General features: G+C 50.6%; 1 protein-coding gene across 2 annotated transcripts in view; it reads right to left on the bottom strand.

Annotated features, from left to right (window-relative positions):
• Positions 1-488: 488 nt before the first annotated feature.
• Positions 489-21093, bottom strand: part of RAB40B (RAB40B, member RAS oncogene family) — a 26197-nt gene continuing 5592 nt past the window's right edge. Inside the window, exons 2-6 of one of the 2 annotated variants that reach the window (XM_004374071.2) lie at positions 6345-6405; positions 3630-3690; positions 2841-2918; positions 2455-2677; positions 489-757 (exon numbers count right to left, since the gene is read on the bottom strand). In XM_004374071.2, coding sequence (XP_004374128.2) covers positions 489-757; positions 2455-2677; positions 2841-2918; positions 3630-3690; positions 6345-6405 — 692 coding nt within the window. The remainder of the gene's footprint in view (positions 758-2454; positions 2678-2840; positions 2919-3629; positions 3691-6344; positions 6406-21093) is intronic. The other variant, XM_004374072.1, reaches the window with a different exon arrangement.

Genomic DNA, 21093 nt, shown 5'->3' with positions numbered 1-21093 from the left:
AAATCCATTTCATACACACATTGGACAGGTCTGCTGTACATAATCTCTATACATGTCCACAGCATCTTAAACTCAGTGCTTGGATGTCAAAAAGGAGGTTTACAAAAAGGCTCCTCTCGTAATGTCGATTACTCTGATCGCTCTCACCATCGCTATTTTTAAATGTATACACATTCCACTCATCTCTTCCTTTTTTACAAAACCAGTTATTTTAATGAAAACGTTTACTGCAATCATGATATAAGCAACATTCAAAATTTCATGTTGTCTATGCAGACGTCTAGAACAAGAGCTTCATGCACAGCAAGTAGAAACGTCGGAGACAGCGTGAGGGGCTCCACTGCACCCCTATTTCAAAGCAGCAGCATCATCAACAGAAACTGGAAAGTGTTCCCTGAACCTGGAACGTTTCTGCCTTTCTGTCTTTCAAGGGTCACCATCCGAGCTTCTCCTGGCAAGATTCCAGCGTGTTTCTCTCTGGGCTACTATTAGGAAATCTTACAGCTATTCCGGGTGCAGTGTTTGGGAGGGCTCTGGGGCGGGCGGCCGGCCTTGGTTTTCCGCAGACTCCTCCTGTGTGAGGAGCTGGCCGTGAGCGAGTATGAGCGGCCGTGCATCATCCTGGCGTTGAGGCCGTTGGCCATCGAGAAGGACTTGAGGTGGCTTCTTAAGGCAACGGGGAGTGGGAGCTTGTCCACGAGGTGCACGGGCGTGCAGGATACAATGGCCCGGCAGCACAGGTCCTGCAGGCTGAGCACTAGGAAAAGGGAAGACAACCACTCAGCTTGCTGCTGTCCTCCACACTGGCCACCCACAAGGTGGCAGCCCACACCTGCTCTCCCTCTGGAACTGGGGACCCTCTGGAGTGGTGGGCTGTGAGGTATCAGGTGCGTGTGGGGCCTGGCGGTACTCCGTACTGAAGGTCCCTGCCTCCACCCCTTAAATTCTGTTGTCCCCAGACTTGAGGATGCCTGCTCATTGCTCCCTGCAAATCTGAGAGATGAGCTGGCCAGTGTGTCAGTGGGTCGTGAAATCTTCAGGTTTGGACTTGGAGACTACAGCTTCAGAAAACATGCTCTGCAATGTTTTCCTTCTCATTGGATACCTGACATAAAATGTATATAGGATCAGTTTTACAAATACGTACTGCACTCTAGAAGGCACTTGAAAAGCAAATTCTGTTTGTTTGTGTTTTGCCTAAATCCTTCACTTATGGGTCGGTTCTCAGCGTGAACCACCTCTCTGTCGGTGTCCCGTCTCCACCCCCAGCCCACACAGGCGAGGACAGGAGCAGTAGTAGCATCTCGCCCCTAAATATCTCAGACGTCTGGGCTCCTGAAGCAGTTAGAAAGAAAAAGCCATGATCCACTGTGTTTGGCTTGTTTTAAAACCAATTGTTCTAAGAAATAGTTCTAGAACATGGTTCTCAGCTAGGGCAATTTTGACCCCTGGGGTCATTTGGCAAAGTCTGGAGACATTTTTAGTTGTCACAACTCGGGGGGTGGTGGTGGTGCCATTGGCATCTAGTGGGCCTCAGCCAGGGATGCTGCTCAGCATCCTACAGTGCCCAGGATGCCCCCCACAGACAGCAGTCAGGTCAAGATGGCAACAGTGTCGAAGCTGAGAAACGCTGTTTGAGAAGAATATTTTGCTCAACCAATCCCATGCTACCCAATTCAGTGACTGTATACTTTGTCTTCTTTATATTTTAAAAGTGATAAGCTGACAAGTTACTCAAAGGAAAACAAGGACAGCTGCACTGCGTCAGAACAGGTTTCCGCGAAGCAGATGAACTATCAGAACAGAACACACGTTTTTGGATAAAATCACATTGTGTGCTTTGGATATCATATTCCCACCACAAGTTACATTAAAAGCACTCTGTGCACCCCATCTCTCGAGTTTCTCTCTGTAAACAAAATCAGTGAAAAGTGAATCGTTCAAGGTGAAACGCTCTCCCCAAAAACCCTCCACACAGAGAAAGAGAAGACGCCCAGTGGCATCATGGCGGCCAACACTGGCCTGCCCTGCACCGGCCGGACTAAGCACCTCACAAACGTTGACCTCAAAGCGGCTCATCTGAACCGGCCGTGGACTCGGCTCTGCCTCAGGGAAGCACCCCCCCACCCCGCCCTGTGGCTGCTTCAGGGCCTCACTTAGTCTCCACCCAAGCACAGGTTTCTGCAACATCTCTCATGAGTGTCCAACAAAGCTGGAATAATACTTCCTTTCAAATTAAATACTCTTTGAGGCTATGCAGCGACCTTTTGGTGGGTTCTGGGACACAGACGATCATTGAGGGGGCTATAGAATGATTAACATCTCGTGATGACATTGGCACCTGGAGTGGCTGGCTTCCCTGGCCCACCCCCTCGGTCCACCCTATCGCAGCCCACCCTATCTCAGCCCGCCCGCCCTCGGCTCCCCCTCCCCCAGCACCCCAGCCCAGCCCACCTTTGCTGGGCCTCCAGAGCCGGTCCATTCCGTGCCGCAGCAGTACGATCCTGGCCAGCTCCGTGAAGGACTCGGTGATGTTGAAGTTGCACAGGGGGCTGACCTCGAAGAAGGTCACCCCCAGGCGCTCGGCATAGGCGCGGGCCTGCTCTGTGGGCACCTGCCGCTTGAAGGCCAAGTGCAGCCGGTTCCCCACCAGGATTTTGGGAACGCCGGGGGCGTGCTAAGGGCAAGAGGAAGACAAGGGACGGGTTACTGCGTGAGATTCTGCTGTGCGCTGTGGGGGTGGCACTGACTGCCCACTCCTGATGGGGCCACAGCAGGAGGCACGGCAGTCAAGCAGCAGAGCGACACGGAGCGCAGACGACAGTGTCGCCGGGTCGTACCTCATCGATCTCCTTAATCCATCGATCGATACCATCGAAAGACCAGCGGTTTGCTATGTCATAGACGAGGATCACACCCTGGGGGAAGAGGTGACAGCACTTCACACACGGGACGCAGACACACGTGCAGTGCCTGGCCACAGGGCGTAACCACTGGGATGGTGCTGGCTGCTACGTCAAAGAAACGAACTAAACGACCACTTTACCTATTTTATCGCAAAATGTGGTATTTTTATTTATCTACCAAACGTAGCAGCTATGGGAGTATTTCCAGTGATAGTTCATAAGCTCCTCGACAAGCCCCAAACTTCTAGGTGAGCCGGGGACTAGAACTCACACTCTCCACACCCACCAGCTACTCTAGGAATACGGGGTGTGGGGGCACCACAGAAAGGACCACCCCCACATGGAGCAAAGCCCACCCACTCAGAAGTAGGTGTCCCCACACATGCACGTGTGCACAGACACACAGACACAAGGCACACACGCACACACAGATACATGTGCACAGAACGCATGAACACTGGCACACACGGATGCACACGCACACACGTGTGGGCACAGACGCACACAGACACGCACGCAAACACGCACACCCCTCTGATGCTGAGGAACACAGACCAACCAAACACGTCACAGCACCTTTTTAGACGCTGATGTCACTTCATGTAAATGCCTTAACTTCCTCATCCTCCGACTGTTTGTGACAGAGGATGGTTAGTTACGCATTTTAAATGCTGTGGATTCAAAGTCCGTTTGCCCTCCCAGTTCAAGGACATGCCATGTTACCTGCGCGCCCCGTGAGTAGGAGCGGAATATAGTACAAAATCTTCCCTGCCCTGACGTGTCCCTGGAAAAGACATTAAAAGCCGTTAACAAGGCGTTTGAAGTGAGCCAGGGTCCCGATAAGGCCTTCCCACTGTCCCCTGGAGGGACCTGGGCCTTGTGACAGATGCCTGGGGCTCTTCTCTTTCTAAAAGCCAGACTGCAGGCAGAGTGGTGGGTTTTAACCACTCAGATGTTAGATAAATCGTGTTGTTTACTGTGGAGACGAAGCTGTGTTAAGGCATGTGAGTCTACACTGGGGGACGTGAGTCTACACTGGGGGACGTGAGTCTACACTGGGGGACGTGAGTCTGCACTGGGGGATGTGAGTCTGCACTGGGGCAGTGAGTCTACACTGGGGGACGTGAGTCTGCACTGGGGGACGTGAGTCTGCACTGGGGGATGTGAGTCTACACTGGGGCAGTGAGTCTACACTGGGGGACGTGAGTCTACACTGGGGCAGTGAGTCTACACTGGGGGATGTGAGTCTACACTGGGGGATGTGAGTCTGCACTGGGACAGTGAGTCTACACTGAGGGATGTGAGTCTACACTGGGGCAGTGAGTCTACACTGGGGGATCTGAGTCTACACTGGGGGATCTGAGTCTGCACTGGGGGATGTGAGTCTACACTGGGACAGTGAGTCTACACTGGGGGATGTGAGTCTGCACTGGGACAGTGAGTCTACACTGGGGGATGTGAGTCTACACTGGGGGATCTGAGTCTACACTGGGACAGTGAGTCTACACTGGGGGATCTGAGTCTACACTGGGGGATGTGAGTCTGCACTGGGGGATGTGAGTCTACACTGGGACAGTGAGTCTACACTGGGGCAGTGAGTCTACACTGGGGGATCTGAGTCTACACTGGGGGATGTGAGTCTGCACTGGGGGATGTGAGTCTACACTGGGACAGTGAGTCTACACTGGGGCAGTGAGTCTACACTGGGGGATCTGAGTCTACACTGGGGGATGTGAGTCTGCACTGGGGGATGTGAGTCTACACTGGGACAGTGAGTCTACACTGGGGCAGTGAGTCTACACTGGGGGATCTGAGTCTACACTGGGGGATGTGAGTCTGCACTGGGGATGTGAGTCTACACTGGGACAGTGAGTCTACACTGGGACAGTGAGTCTACACTGGGGGATGTGAGTCTACACTGGGGGATCTGAGTCTACACTGGGGGATGTGAGTCTGCACTGGGGCAGTGAGTCTACACTGGGGGATGTGAGTCTACACTGGGGGATGTGAGTCTGCACTGGGGGATGTGAGTCTACACTGGGGGATGTGAGTCTACACTGGGACAGTGAGTCTACACTGGGGGATGTGAGTCTACACTGGGGGATCTGAGTCTACACTGGGGCAGTGAGCAGGAGCTGTGGCAGTTCTCTCCATTTCTGATCTAGCGATGAGATCTACTGGGATCAGCCCTCAGACACAGCCCTACATTATCACATTGGGACTAAGAACTGAGGCCAAGGTGCTTGTCCTGCAGGGGAGGCACCCAGGGGCTGCTGCTGCCGGGACACGCGGAGGGACTCTGAGAAGCACCCGCGAGGATCAGCTCCCGCGTGTGTGCTCACGGCTGGGCTCTTAGGACGATGGGTGCCGCCTCTTTCCCCAGGGCAATGCTGACATACTGCCACATGTGCCATTAGCACGCTGCCTTCGCCAGGTGGCTCTACAGGGACTGGGGCCCCCAGGGGCCTGGTCCTGCTAGCAGTGGTCTCCCACGCATGAGCAGTGAGGCGCAGCGCGGCTTTGCTGCTTCTCTTCCCTGTCACTGTGGGTGGTGACCTCCCTGCCTTCCGTGTCCCAGAGGGGCACCTGGACTCTGGAGCAAGGTGCTGGGGCTCAGGAGGGAGCGGAAGGCTCTGATTATTCCCAAAGCTGTGGGAATGAGAACCTTGATTACTGAGAAGCAGTGTCAGATCCATCAAGAACTCCTGGACCAGCCTCAGAGGAACCTTGGGGGTCTAGACTGCCCACAGATGGAAGCCACTGGAAGTTTGTGGGCAGGCTGGTAAGACGAGGGCAACATCCTGAAAAGCCAACGTGCTGGCTTTGCGCAGGGTGGTGAGGGAGTGGTAGTGTGTATCTGTGCACATAAGTGTAATGTGTGTGTGCGTGTGTGCATGTGAGCAGGGGTGTGTGCACCCGAGTGTGTGTGCATATCTGTGTCGTGTCTGTGTGCACATGTGTATCTACATGAGCGTGTGTGAGTATGCGTGTACGTGCACACGTGTGTGGGTGCACATGAGCGCGTGTGTGCATGCATGTATGCACATGTGTGTCTGTGCGTGTACACGTACAACTGTGAAATAAGAGCGCTCACACAACAGCCCTGAGCAGTGAGCGTGCCTTGGGACCGCCCACTCCGGCTCAGGCATCCAGCGTGATCACAGGTGTCACCCAGGACACGGCAGTGAGCAGAGCCCTATGCTCATGCTCAGGGCCTCCTCCTGGTTGACTGGGGGGTGGACACACGCTGGGGCGTGGTGAGCACAGTGTGGAGGACAATGGAGAGAGGGAGCACACGGGGCAGCCAGGAGCGTCCGCAGAACCGGCGAGCGGGCAGAGCCTCGGGAAGGCGGACACGTGAGTACCTTGCGTGGGAGGCCCTCACGGTCCTGCAGGGCCCTGGGTGATTCTGAGTGAGGTGGCAGGCCCGGTGCTTACCAGAGCTGCAGCTTCACACGCCGGCCTTCCAGCAGGATGGTTGTCGTCTTGTAGTCGATGCCTGTCAACGAGGTCAGGGGACAGTCTTAACCTGGGTTTGGCTGAAATGCATGTCCACACAGTTGTTTTTAATGAAAACATTTGGGGGAGAGAGGGCTCCTTGTTAGTGCAGATTTAGGTGCATGGGGCAAATGTCTGGCCCGTGTGAGCACCTTCTGGATGCACTCAGCCCCCCGCTGGGCTGCACTCCCTGACCAGTAGAGAACCGCAGCCACACCCATCGACCCCCTCTCATCACCAGCCCACTCAGCTCCGCAGGGTGAAGGCCAGGCGTCCCCTAGGCCCCCCTCAGGCTCACGGTCAGGTCCCCTTGACCAGACCCATGCAGGCTTGGGCCACCCCCACTGCTGCCCAGAGGGGAGGGCACCACCAAGCAGGAGGGCAGGGTGACCCCACAGCCCAGACTTGGCCCAGCAGTCAAAAGACGAGAGGACTTTGTCTTCTGACCTGGGAGACTGTTGGGGGACATGGGGTCCCTCATGGCCTCAAGAAGCCCGCGTGTGACCGGTGGCCAGTGGGTTTGTGTGAGGCGGTGGCCAGCCCAGCAGTGTCCCCTGCCTGTTGCCTGCCTCGCTCTCGTGGCCCTGAGGCAGCCGTCACGAGCTCTGACTTGGGCTCTGTGTTCACGGAGCTGGGCTAGAACAGGAAGTGTGCAAAGCTGAGATGGTCCCCAGACGCTCATGCAGGGAACGTGGAGTAAAGTGCATCAGAAGGTAGACACGAACCACTAGCTCAACTGTGTAAAAACCCAGACGCATGTACTTGTGTGTGCAATCGCTGAAGGAGAAAGGACTGAGGGAATAGCCCTAAACCGTTGTCACTCAGGACCTCTGGGTTGTGGAATATGGGTAAATTTGCCTTCTTTCTTCAACCTTCCTCTACGCTCAAATTTTTTTTTTAATGAGCATACATTTCTTCTAAAATCAGAAAAAGCAGTAGCATTAAAAAAAAGAAGAAAAAAGTATCCTTTCTTATTCCACTAGAAACCAGTTTTACTTCCTTGAGAAACCACTGTGTTCACAGATGGTCTGCTGGTGACCAGCCATGTTGTCAGGTCTGTCAGTGAGAATTCACGCTCAAGAAAGCACCGTTGAGAGAGAAGGTCTCTATTAAGTGATTAGAAAAAGCAAGGAGTCTTCCCTTCTGAAAAATAAATACAACTCAATTAATGGCCACAAGAATTCAAGCAACTTTGTAACACAACATTGTGTGGCTTTGTGGTACTTGACTTACCCTACTTACAAGACTGATTCAAGAGTGTTCTCAAAGCACTTTGGTCTAGAGAAGACTAGCCGTGAGTACATTCTGGGATGTGACCAGACTGAATTTGTTGACAGTAAAGCTGAATTAAGAACTGTAGGTCTAAAGAGAAAACTTCTGATGGGGAGACAGAAGTGAGGAGAAAAGGAAAGTCCTACCATAGGAGACCATGATGGGGAAGACCACTGGTGGACAGAACATCCGCAGCAGCCCTCCTCCAAGAGAAAAGAAAAGCCCGACGCAGCTCAGAAAATGAGCTCCTCTAAGATGCAACAAGAAAGAAGGTGCCGTTACCAGACACCTTACCTTATGCTCCCTGGAAGGACCTAGAATGCTTAGACTTAGTTCTGAGGCCCCCCTCCAAAGAGAAAAGCCCCACCAGAAAGTATACTGTATTCAAGAAAATCTCCCCTCGTTAAAGAAGGTAGGCAGCAAACAGTGTTCATGGCAAAGGGAGCCGAGACTTAGTTTCACACCCCGATAGAACGTCACTCACATTTTTAGGGTGGAGTGGAAAATACCCTAGAAAGCATGTAGGTCTCTATCCTTGTGGTTTTATACTGCTAAATCAGCAAGCGTGTGTTTTGAAAGGGTTGCTGTGCCAGCCCTGCTCTGTCTTTGTGTGCCTGGTGTGGGACATGCGTTTTGTGGTGTGCACCACCGTGGGGCTTGTGGAGGTGCAGCTGCTCTCATTCTGCCTCTCAGAGTCAATATTTTCAAATGTTCTCTAAGAAGAGGAGTACTGCATTCACAGAATAAGAACAGGACTGTTCTCAGGAAAAAGGAACAAACAGACAATAAATGAGAGCTCTTCAAAATAAGACACGTCATAGCACAAACAATAGAACTCAACAGAAGGGTTGGAAGAAGTCACAGAAATGTCACAGAAAGTAAAACAAGTAAGAAAGAAAGAGGGAAAAACAGGAGGGAAAAGATAAGAAAGCTGCAAGGTTTGTGGATGAGGTCCAACATCTTATTAAATGGAGTTTGAGAAAGAGAGCACAGAAAAAATAGAGAATTGTCCAAATTTAATAGTAATAGTAGGAGAGGTAGCAGTAATAACTACAAGAAAATCAACCAGGACTGAAGGACGTGAATACATCAATCTCCAGTTGAATGTTGAAAAAAATATTCATGCCAAGGCAGTTCATGGTGAAATTCCAGACACTAGGGGTAGAGAGGAGAGTCCTATGTTTCCGGGAAATTAGGAAAAACAGTTCATATAGAATGCAACGGGAATCAAAATGGCACCTGATTTCTCAGTGGAAGCTGGATGGCAATGGGGTACCATTTTCAAAATTCTGAGGGAAAATAATCTGGAGCCTGGAATTTTATACCCAGCCAAAAGACCAATTAAAAGTCTCAAAGTTACCTTTCTAGCTTCTTTCTCAAGAACCTACTAGATGATGTACCCCAGTCAGACAAGGGGGCAAATAGAAAAAGACTCTGTTCTGTGTAGAGGAGACCACTCGGCCGGGGGACCCAGGGATGATGGCGCTCGGCCAGCCACCTGCTGGCCTCTCTGCCCAGCCCCTTTCCTCTCAGGCATGCTCAGGCCCCAGCCTTCGTGGGGCAACCTCCAGGAAGGCCCCTGGCCTGCCCCGAGGACAGGACCCTACTAAAGCCTCGTCACATGGAATCGCAGTCTCTTATGTACCACACAAGCTGTCCCCACTAACTGTGAGCTCTGTCTGTTTGCCCCTCAGCACACAGGAGATGATCCCTCTCACTGGCTGGGTAGAGAATCCAATGAGTGGACAAAATCTTATTCCCTCAGACTGGGTTGCACCTGTTTGTCCTTTCCTTAAGGAAATTCAAAGAGAGCGCAAAAAGGCAAGCATAATTAAGAGACTTGGAATCACCTCTCTTTGCATACGTTGTTAGAACTGAAGTCTGATGGTGTGCACCAAGGACACAGAAATACAATAAGCAGCCCTTTACCAAAAACCAGTGTTTCCAAGGATCGGCTGGTGGATTCAAACTGCCGACCTTTTGGTTAGCAGCCATAGCTCTTAACCATTGTGCCAAATGCCCTTTATGGATCTAATATTACACACTCCCTGGGGTGGCCTGGCTTCCCCAGGGTCTGGGTGCTGATTCCTCCCCATCCCACCCATACAGGGACACTGAGTGGCATGGCCAGCAAGTCACTTTCAGAGCTCCCCTCCCCTCCTCCTCTTTCTATCCCCCCCTTCTTCCTGACATGAGAAAGTATGGGGAATTTTAACCGGAAACGCCCTAATTTCACCATCGTATTTGAGACAATTTTGCTGGATATATAATTCTTGGCTGGCAGTTTTTTTCCTTCAAGCCTTTGTATACGTCATCCCATTGCCTTCTTGCCTGTATGGTTTCTGCTGAGTAGTCCGAGCTTATTCTTATTGACTCTCCTTTGTAGATGACTTTTTGTTTATCCCTAGCCACTCTTAAAATTCTCTTTATCTTTGGTTTTGGCAAGTTTGATTATAATATGTCTTGGTGACTTTCTTTTGGGATCTACCTTATGTGGGGTTCAATGAGCATCTTGGATAGATCTCTTGTCATCTTTCACAATATCGGGGAAGTTTTCTGCCAACAAATCTTCAACAATTCTCTGTATTTTCTGTTATCCCCCGGCTCTGGTACTCCAATCACTCATAGGTTATTCCTCTTGATAGAGTCCCACGTAATTCTTAGGGTTTCTTCATTTTTTTAAAATCCTTTTATCTGATTTTTCCTCAAATAAGTTGGTGTCAAGTGCTTTATCTTCAGTCTCACTAATTCTGACTTCCATTGCCCCACTTCTGCTCCTATGACTTCCTATTGAGTTGTCTAATTCTGAAATTTTATTGTTAATCTTCTGGATTTCTGATTGCTGTCTCTCTACGGATTCTTGCAGCCTGTTAAATTTGTCATTATGGTCTTCTCTAATCTTTTTAATTTCGTCTAGTGCGTGTTCTGTGTTTTGCTTAATTTCCTTCCTAGTTTCTTTAAGGGTTCTGTATATGAATCTTTTGTATTCTGGCTCCAGTAATTCCAAGAAATTTTCTTCCTCTGGAAAATTTCTAGAGTCTTTATTTTGGGAGCTTGCTGAAGCCATCATGGATTGCCTCGTTATGTGATTTGATATTGACTGTTGTCTCTGAGCCATCAATAAGTTATATTTATTTATTTTATGTTTGCTTACTCTGTCCTAGCTTCTTGTTTTGTTTTGATATGCTCAAATAGGCTGCTCGTATGAGCTAGTTTGATTATTGGCACCTTTGAAGTCCTGTCACCAGGTGGTTAGATCTGTTACTAGTTATGTGAGCTCAGGAGTCCACCCACTCGTCCTGTATGGATTCAGCTCAGGTGCCCAGGTAGATAGCCACCAAGTGTGTGGTGTAGGCTTTCACCTACAGTCCTAGACAGGCATGGGTGATTGGTGTAGGCACAGGCACCTGGCTGCAGCAGGGGGACACACTCTGAACAAGGCAAGGGGCTGACGGCCACCCCCAAGTGTTCAGGAGGAAGGCGTGTCCTTGTTCCCTAGAGAGTGTAGGTGGGTGGGTTTTGCAGCTGGACTATGAGCACCCAATGCTGTTGGCTGTAAGGACTGGGGGGCACCTTTTATTCTTGGGCCCGTATCGCAGGTGTCTGGGTGGCAAGGGTGGAGCCACCAGTCCTCAGGCCCCTGATGTGGGTAGATGAAGACCCTGCTTAATGGGCAGAGCAGTGTCAAATATCATGAACCTGCCACTTCGCAGCTGAAACAGTTCAAGTTAGACTTCAGATATATACCCTGTTGTAGTGCAGTAATGAGGGCCTACGCTGCTGAGATGGGCCCACACAAGTCTCTGCAGGGGGAAAGGCACTCAAAGTCCATGGATCCCTTATGCCTGTGCCTAGGCAAAGGAGCCGTGCCTACCCTGGGTTCCTGGCTTACGGGAGCAGGCAGTTTATTTTTTCCCATTTGTTAATTTCTTCACTCTCCAAGGCCAGGAGCATGGCTCAGGGCATGCGACAGATCTTACTTCTGGCCCAGGGGACTCAGCAATTGCTGAAGCCAGTCTGGGACCCAGTGCAGAGCAAGGAGCAGGAAGGTAAATGGGACAGAGGTTTTTCCCCAAGGGGGGCGTTTTTGATCCGCGCAGTAGGCTGTATGCAAGTACTTATCTTTTCCCGATCCAGGGCTGCTTCTCACTGGTTCTGGGTAGGCGAGCAGACTTTCTGGTGCTGGGTCTCTCCCAGTGCAGAAAACACTCCTCCCGATCACTGCTGCTTGCCTACTTCACTGCTCACCCATGAGCTGATCAGGCCTGAAGTGCCCAGGCTCTTGCTGGGTCAGGTCTGGCAACTCCTCGCTGCTTCCGAACCATCTCTCCCTCTCCCCGCCACTCAGTCTGGTTCCTCAACTTTGCCTTAGATGTTCAGGCCTCCTAGATTGTCATATATAATTGATTCACTTGTTTTTTCGGGTCTTTGTTGTAAGAGGGTCCACTGGAAGCGTCTGACTACTCCACCATCTTGGCCCTGCCTCAAGTATGGGGCATTTTAAGCATCATGAGGCAGGCCGTATGGACAGGAAATAATCCTATATTGATGAAAAATATTTTCTCTTCTTGTTTGACCCTAAGAAATAAGTACAAGAGGACACTTTCTAGATGAAATGAGCCAACCTCACTTGCAGAAGGTAACATCAGAATGCCTGTGTCCTTTTGTAGCAGTCATCACTGAGGCAGGCGTAGCGTGAAACGTATACAGATATGAATAAATATTTATGTGTATATGCAATATATATGTATATAGGAACCCTGGCGGCACACTGGTTAAGTGATTGGTTGCTAACCGAAAGGTTGGTGGTTAGAACCCACCAGCTGCTCCTCAGGAGAAAGATGTGGCAATCTGCTCCCATAAAGATTATAGCCATGGAAACCCTACAGGGCAGTTCTACTCTGTCCTACAGGGTTGCTATGAGTGGGAAGCAACTCGACAGCAATGGGTTTGGTTTTTTTTTTTAATGTATATATTCTAGCAACTTCTGAGTTAATGTTGGAAATATTTATTTTCCCTTGGAATGCTGAAGGCTGTGCACTGTCTGCATGGAGGAATAGCTACGCACACTTGAGGTTTATTTTTGAACCTGAGGTAACCCCAGCCTTGGCACGGCTGTTACCAGGCAGTGAGAGACCCACCCTTCCCAGATGGGAGCTGTTTTATTTTTGTCCCTCAGGAGAATAACCTACTGCCTGAGTCAGGTTGGTTCCTTTGATCTAGAAAGTGTCCTCTCATGCTTATTTTTTAGAGCTAAACAACTACAAAGTAGTTTTCATAAATGTAAAAGCACCAATTCCTGATGGCCTTTTTAAACACACTATGAGCCCCCTATATTTTTATTTTCATCCGAGTCGTGAAAGCATGTGGTGTGAGGTGTCAGATGTTCTCTAAGACTCAGTGTGAAAACCAGAAGCCCACTCTATGCCCCCAACTTCCCTCTCCCCGTTTTAATATTTTTTAATCGTGTGTTTTGCTGTGTGTCTCAGGTATCTAAACAACACCCATTTCTGCTTCCCTCCTGCAGATGACAAATATAAATGCCAGGCCACATATAATGCCACCAGCCACCCGACAACAATGGGGAGGACCACACACACAAGGGCAGAGGGTCTCCGTCACTCTCTCTATTTTGGCATCATAGCCTGGAGCTGTGACTGGCCAGCCTCCTCACCGGATGGAAAAGAACAAACCCAAGAATTAACCTAACACAGAAGAAAGCAGAGACAGCCACGTGCAGGGGTAAGCTTGGGGAAAAAGATAGAGTGAGAAAGAGAGAATCCTGATGGCATCTTTTAGCCACCTGGATCCAGCGGTGTCTGAAGCTGGCTCAAATTTCTCTTCTTTAATGCCATCCACGTGTGGTATTTCTGTTACAGCAGCACTAGATGACTAAGACACAGACCATTCTCTGTTCCTCTCAGTTTTCAGTGACACAAAGCAATACCTTCCTCTTTGCGTAAGCTACTTTGAGTTGATTTTTTTGTTTGTTTGCATTTTGTTTGCACTAACAATACCCTGTCTAAAAGAAAACTCATGAAGCATCATAACTGGAGAGAGGAACAGAGAATGCTCTGTGTCTCAGTCATCTAGTGCTGCTATAACAGAAATACCACAAGTGGATGTCTTTAACGAAGAGAAATTTATTCTCTCACAGTCTAGTAGGCTGCGAGTCCATATTCAGTGTGTCAGCTCCAGGGGAAGGCTTTCTCTCTCTGTTGGCTGTGCGGGAAGGGCCTTGTCATCAGAATTCCCTTGGTCTGGGAGCATCTTAGCTCAGGAACCTCAGGTCCAAAGGACGCGCTCTGCTCCTGGCACTGCTTTCTTGGTGGTAAGAGGTCTCCCGCCTCTGCTCGCTTCCCTTTCCTTTTATCTCTTGTAAGATAAAAGGTGGTTCAGGCCACACCCAGGGAAACTCCCTTTACATTGGATCAGGGATGTGACCTTAGTAAGGATGTTACATCCCAGCCTAATCCTCTTTAACACAAAATTACAATCACAAAATGGAGGACAACCACACAGTACTGGGAATCACAGCCCGACCGAATTGATACACATATTTTTGGGGGACATAATTCAACCCATGACAGCCTGTCACCAGAGTGCCGGGAAAAGATACATTTTAACATATCCCCAAAGCAAAATACAATGACCTCCGCATCCCAGGATATCGCTAACAGTAAACAAGTAGTAGAAGAAAATCTAACTCAACACTAATGAGTTAATTATTAACCATCACGGCCCATACTGAACTCTGTGACTCCTCAGGGTGGCCGTTCAAGTCAAAGCAGCCTGCTGAGCACCAGTCCCTACATGGACAGTCTTACGAGGAAGATGACAGCAGGCCGAGCCCCGACCTCTGTGCATCAGGCCCACCGAGTGGGCCCTGCCTTCCCACTCATCCTCCAGTGCTTCTCAGAGCCGGGCTCCCGGGCCACCTGGAAGGGATGCACGTGCTGATATGGACCTGGGCTGCTACCCCCCAGAGGTTGGAGTGGACTGACGGCCCCACCCTAGAGGAACCCTCCATCCCCTCGGGCCCCCACTCAGGCCTATCTCACACAGTGCCGTGATGGGTGGTACTGGGTGCTGCGCCCAGTTTAGATCCAGAACCTCCCACTCCTCCCTCGGCGAACACCCCCATGTCTGGACATTGGGTCCAGAGCAACTGCTGCTCTCACTTCAAGTTATTTTTTCTCTAAAATCAAAGTTGTTCCAAAGATAAAGCTTCTAACACAGCTGTGCCTGCCCCAAACCATACCTTTTTATGGCAGGTTCAAATTCACACTTTTTCATGAGCTCACTTATCGGACGCCCTTAATCTCCTCAGTGTCTTCTGTGTCACCTCCCCGCGTCCAGGTCTGCTGTTTAATCTGTCGTATTTCGTCTGCTATGACCACTATGAGCGACGGTGCATCTGGGTTCAGGAATACTTAACTATTTTTGACAATTGTGATGTCAGTGTGTTAGGGACAAAGATAACAGTGTTTAATGAATTAATTCACCAAGAATTCTGTCAGCAGATCAAACAGGAATGCACCAAGGCCCCCAGCACAGGGCCTGGGACGAGGTGGCCCTGGCAGAATGCACCAAGGCCCCCAGCACAGGGCCTGGGACGAGGTGGCCCTGTCAGAATGCACCGAGGCCCCCAGCACAGGGCCTGGGAGGAGGTGGCCCTGTCAGAATGCACAGAGGCCCCCAGCACAGGGCCTGGGACGAGGTGGCCCTGTCAGAATGCACCGAGGCCCCCAGCACAGGGCCTGGGAGGAGGTGGCCCTGTCAGAATGCACAGAGGCCCTCCGTGCAGGGCCTGGGATGAGGTGGCCCTGTCAGAATGTTCACTGAATGAGTCAGAACAGCAGAGGCAAAAAAAGAAAGATAATTTTAACCTCCTGAAAAAAAAGCAAAGTCAAATGCCAAGGCTTTCTCTACACTTTTAGCTGCACAGGATGACTAAATAATTCAGGAATCTATTTTCATTCCTCCCCACCTGCTTATTTCTATTCTAGCAACAAGCAGACATACATGCCTTGACAGAAGACAATCCCTCTTACGGTGTAAATATTGATTAAATTTAAGTCATGAACACATTCATCTTTGAGTACCTGACTTCTGAGAAACTGTCTTAGGTCAAATTAAAATATCAGAGAGCTGAGTTGTGGTTGCCAGGGGCTGGGGAGAGGGGGTGGGAGTGGCTTCTAAGGGTATGGGGCTTCCTTTTGGGGGATGGTGTTTTGGAACTAGATAGAGATGGTGGTTTATAACAACATGAATTTACTAAATGCCACTGGATCGTGCACTTTAAGATGCTTACTTTTAGCAGAAAACTAGTTGCTGTTGAATTGACTGACTCATAGCAACCACGTGTGTGTCGGAGTAGAACTGTGCTCCATAGAGTTTTCAATAGCTGATTTTTCGGAAGTAGATCACCAGGCCTTTCTTCTGAGGCACCTCTGGGTGGTCGAGCATGTTAACCATTTGCACCACCCAAGGACTCCCTTAGCAGCATGACTGCCCCAAATACACAAACCCACAGAGTTCACATTGATCCTCAGGAACAGGCCTGGACCCTGGCCACCACCAATCCCCTGCCCTCCTCTCTGATTTCAAGAGCTCCTCCGAACAGCAGATGCTGAGCTGTGTGGTGTGTCCCGGGAAGAAGAGAAAATCTCTCGTTGGAAGCACTGACCCAGAGGTCAGCAGAGCAGCAGTGGCCAGACGGAGGTTGGCCCCTTGCGGGGTGGTGCCCGGTCACACTCTGCCGTGAGAGTGACTGGCCCAAACTCCAGATGGCCAAGCCCGGCCTCCTCAGGCAAGAGAACGCAGCACTTCTTTCTACACCAGCCCAAAGAGTGCCAGGCGCTCGTTTTATTTTACAGAAACTTAGCTTTGACACCGGAAGCTTTGAAGAGGACCAAGGCCTGGGCCGGGGAGGGCAGACTTGGTGACCTGGCGGAGTCTGCCCTACAGCGTCATCTGCCACCTGGCCCCTGAGCACCTCACATCATGATACAGAGCTTAAAGCCACCCCGTCGTGGTGGCTCTCAGAGCCAGTTGGCCAGGCACCTTTGTGAGGACAGTCCTGAGTCTAAGAGAAAAGGGCTGCTGCTCCTCAGGCGGGGCCAGCCCCCAGGCACCGCCCTGCTCAGCCTGGAGCCCCGGAGTGACCAACAGCCCAGCCCAGCCAGAACCAGCATGTTGCCAGCTAGGCACCGGGCTCTGGGGGCTTCTCTCACGTGGGTCCCCAACATCTCAGACGTACGGCTGTGTCATGCCTTCGTGTCTATAAATGTAATATTTCCCACCTGTAGTGGGCTGAATAGCAGCCCCAAAAAGATGAGTCTCAGTTCTAACCCCCTACCACTGCCATTGAGTCAACTCTGACTCACAGCGACCCCGTAGGGTTTCCAAGGCTGCGGATCTCTGCAGAAGCGGACTGCCACATCTTTCTCCTGTGGAGCTGCTGGTCGTTTCAAACCCCTGATCTTTCAGTTAGTCGATCGCTTTAACCACTGTGCCACCGGGGCTTCGTGTTCTAACCCCCCATACCTGTGAACGTGTCCTTGTTTGGAAACAGATCACCTTGTTTGCAGAAGTAATCAAGTTAAGATGAGGCCATCCTGTATTAGGCCGGGCCCCAAATCCAACAACTGGTGTGCTTATAAGAGGGAAATTTGGACCGAGAGGAGCAGGCCACATGAGACGGAGGCAGAGATTGGACGGATGCGTCTACAAACCCAGGAACGCCGAGCACCAGGGCTGCCACCAGAAGCTGGGAGAGAGGCAAGGAACAGATTCTCCCTGAGAGCGTCCAGAGGAGCCAAGCCAGCTGGCACCTTGATTTCCAACTTCTGGCCCCCAGAACTGTGAGAAGCAATTTCTGTTGCTTTAAGGCCCCGGTTTGTGGTGATCTGTCGCAGCACCCAGGAGATGAATGCGCCGTCCAGAGCCACTTCATCTGGCAGCTCCCGCAAACACCCACCTCCCACCTCATTCCGGCTCCTCAGATTGGGAAGCTCAAGGCCTGGGGTGCTGAGACCCCCCTCGCAGACTTCTAGCCCCTCGGACGGGTGATTCCAAAGTCTGACAAGACTGGCTTCTGCGTCTCTCAGACATCAAACCAACACAACATACCTAAAACCACAACTGTACAGCAGTCACCTTCTAAAATACGTCCATCGTTCTAAACTGGAAGGAATGCGTTCTGTTTCCAGATGGCCCTTGTTAATCTAGGAGAGAATTTAGTATTTTGCACACGTCGATCTATTTTTCCTGTTAAAATAATACTTTTCAGCTTTACATATAGGGTTGCTGTAGGTCAGAACCGACTCAACAGAACCTAACAACAACAAATTAGGGTCAACTAAAGTTTAATGTGTGTACTTAGGATTCCATCTCTGTAAACTTGCTTTTGCTTCTATTTTTAATAAGACAAAACGCCAGCCCCGTCATGAGTCACAGTACAAATAACACACCAGTTGATTCAAATTCATGAGCGAACCCGGCTGAGTCATTTAGCGAGGAGGGTAATTAAATAATTATTAGCTTGCAAGAGGTTGGAAAGGACCCTGGTGATGCAGTGGTTAAAGTGCTCAGCTGCTAACTGAAAGGTGAACGGTTCAAACCTATGAGCCGCTCCACAGGAGGAAGATGTGGCAGTCCGCTTCTGTAAAGACCACAGCCTTGGAAGCCTGATGGGGCAGTTCTGCTCTGTCCTGCGTGGTCGCTCTGAGTCAGAATTGACTCAGCCAACAGCACACGATGACAGCAAGAGGTTGGAATATGCAGCTTACATCAACTAAAACAACTGAGGCTCACTTTCGGCCACAAAACCCCAGACTCACTTATGACGACCTCCTCATCCCTACCAACAACCACATGGAGACATCTCCCAAGAGATGACCAGTAGATCAGGTGGTTTCAGGTGGACAACTCTCTGTGGATAGAGTGCCTGGGCCAGAGCCCGCGACCCGGCGGTGCTGAGCCCTCCTGGCCCAGCTGCGCAGCCAGGAGCTTGCAGTACAGGCAGGAGGTGGGCGCTGGCAGGACTTTGGGCCACTGAACGTTCGCATTACTGAGTCCTAGAATCGCACCCTCTGTCTCTCTAGCCAGCGGGTCTTAGATCACATCAGGTCATGCTGTCTGCTCCCCATCAACAGAGGAGTCGTGTCTGCACAGGACTGAAGTCAGAATGGGCTCCATGTATATGGTGGGGCCCATACACGGCCTTTAAACTACGTAACACATTAAGGAGTCCAAGAGCATAGAAATCCAAACCCACTTAAGAAAAAACATACAGTAAGGCCAAATTCTCAGAAATGTAATTGCCTACGGTTATGTTGTGGTTGTTAGTTGACATCCAGTCGCCCCGAGTCACGGAGACCCCACACGCAGTGGAATGAGCGTGACTGTGTCTTCAGTCCTAAGTGGTTGCCAAGGGAAGCTGGCAGAGTGGCCACGTGACTCATGAATCCACGCTGTCTGCAGAATCACAGAGCAGGGAGTGGCACATCAAAGCCAACAGAGGGGAGAGAAGCCTGCCTGACGATGCACAAGACTTTTTTCTTATTGTGGTAAAATATATACAACAAAACATTTGCCACTTTATCTGCTTTCACGCGTACAGTTCAGTGGCCTTAGTGACGTTCACCATGTTGTACAACCACCACCACCACCCGTTTCCAAACGTCAGCATCGCCTCTAACTCGGCCCTCCTTCGGCAGCAGCTCTCCGCCTTCCTCCCCCTCCGCACGCCTGGTAACCATGAATCAACTTTGGATCGTATGCATTTGCCTGTTCTAGATATTGCATGTAAGTGGAATCACAGTATTTGCCCTTCTGTGTCTGGTTTCGTTCACTCGGCATGATGTTTCCAAGGTTTATGTGTGTTGTAGCATGGATGAGTGTTATTCAGCCATAAAGAGAAACGAAGTTTTGACACACGTCACAAGTAAAGAAGCTTCCATGCTCCTCACAGCAAAGAAAAGCTGCGCCTACTGAGCCTTTCCAAACGCTCTCTCTGAAAGACCAGAGGACAGCGGAGGGTGGGATAAGAGCACAGTGGGTGGCCTCCGTCCACGTCCTGGGTTTTCACTCTTGCTGAGGACCCTGAGGGGCTAACTCATCTTCGGGGCCAACCGTAAGCTGGTTCATGTGCTGACCGTCCTCACACGCGGTGGTAGTTATCATGATTAGCCTTCAGCAAACATGAAACAGAGAAAGGAAAGACATGATTTTCCAGCTGGAAAAAGGAGCCAGGAAAGCAGTGAGAGAAAACAGTGAGTCTCTCGTGCTGGGAAAAAACTGGGAGGCAAGAGATTGTAGCATTTCGTGTCAATTTAACCTACTCCCTCCCCTTCCCTCCCATCACTAATGAAATGAACAAAATGTAGAAAATGCAGCAAGCAGACAAGGAAAGGGTCACAGCTCAGTGCCCAAGATAGCACTCTTTGGAAGTCCAGGGGAGAAACCAGATTTTGAGATTCTGGGGTGAGCAGAGGATGAGCCCAGCCTTCCCCGACACCACCCTGACTCCTGGGTCATGCTGTGGGGGCCTTTCTCCATGTCTGCCTGTGGAGAGGCAGAGCCTCCGGGGGGAGGAGAGGCTGGATTGGGCATGCCCCCCGGACAGAAGTGGGACCCCAGGTCACCAGTGACCAGCGGGAAGGCCCAAGCGTGAGGTGTCACCACAGAGTGGAAGACTCTTCTCTGGGAGACAGGCGCCTTGCAGGAGGGACTACCCAGCCCAGAGTTCCCCTCCCTCTCCCTTGCTGTGTGCTTCCGTTGCAGGGCAGAGTCCAAAACCCAAGACCACTGCCCTCCAACTGCAGGCAAAGAGGAAAGAAAAATGGCCAGGTGTGGAGACCCAGTCTGCTACCCAGACTGCAGCAGGGCCAACAAAATGTCCAAGTGGAGCTGCCCGTGCAGGAGAGACTCAGGGGTGCGGCGCAGCTGCTGTAGGGACACGGCACAGGGTGAAGCCCACCAGCAAAAGATGAGGAGCCCAGCTCATGTTACAGACACAGGGACAGGTGAACTGATGACAGCACAGCTCCAGGCCGAGGCGTGCACACTCTCCAGACTGAGACCAAGGTGGGAAAGGAGGGGCTTTCCAACTGGAATCCAAGTGGAAACAACGTGTCTTGACCCTGACCTCATGCCTCATTCCAGATGGAAAGCAGCTATCAAGGTCAAAGGTAAAACAATAAAGTTCTTAGAAGACAGCATCCTCTAAGTAGGCAAAGATTTATTAAACAGGACCCAAAAAGTCCTAACCACAAAGGATTGATGATTTGGATATTACAGATTATATTAAAATTGAAGGCTTCAGTTCACCCAATGCCACTATTAAAACAGGGTGAAAAGGCAACCCGGAGATGGGAGTAGTTATTCATCTACGTGTACCTGACACTGGGAG

The sequence above is a fragment of the Trichechus manatus genome, unplaced genomic scaffold (assembly GCF_000243295.1).
Source record: "Trichechus manatus latirostris isolate Lorelei unplaced genomic scaffold, TriManLat1.0 scaffold00028, whole genome shotgun sequence".
Taxonomy (NCBI): Eukaryota; Metazoa; Chordata; class Mammalia; order Sirenia; family Trichechidae; genus Trichechus; species Trichechus manatus.
This window is presented reverse-complemented; position numbering and strand designations above follow the sequence as displayed.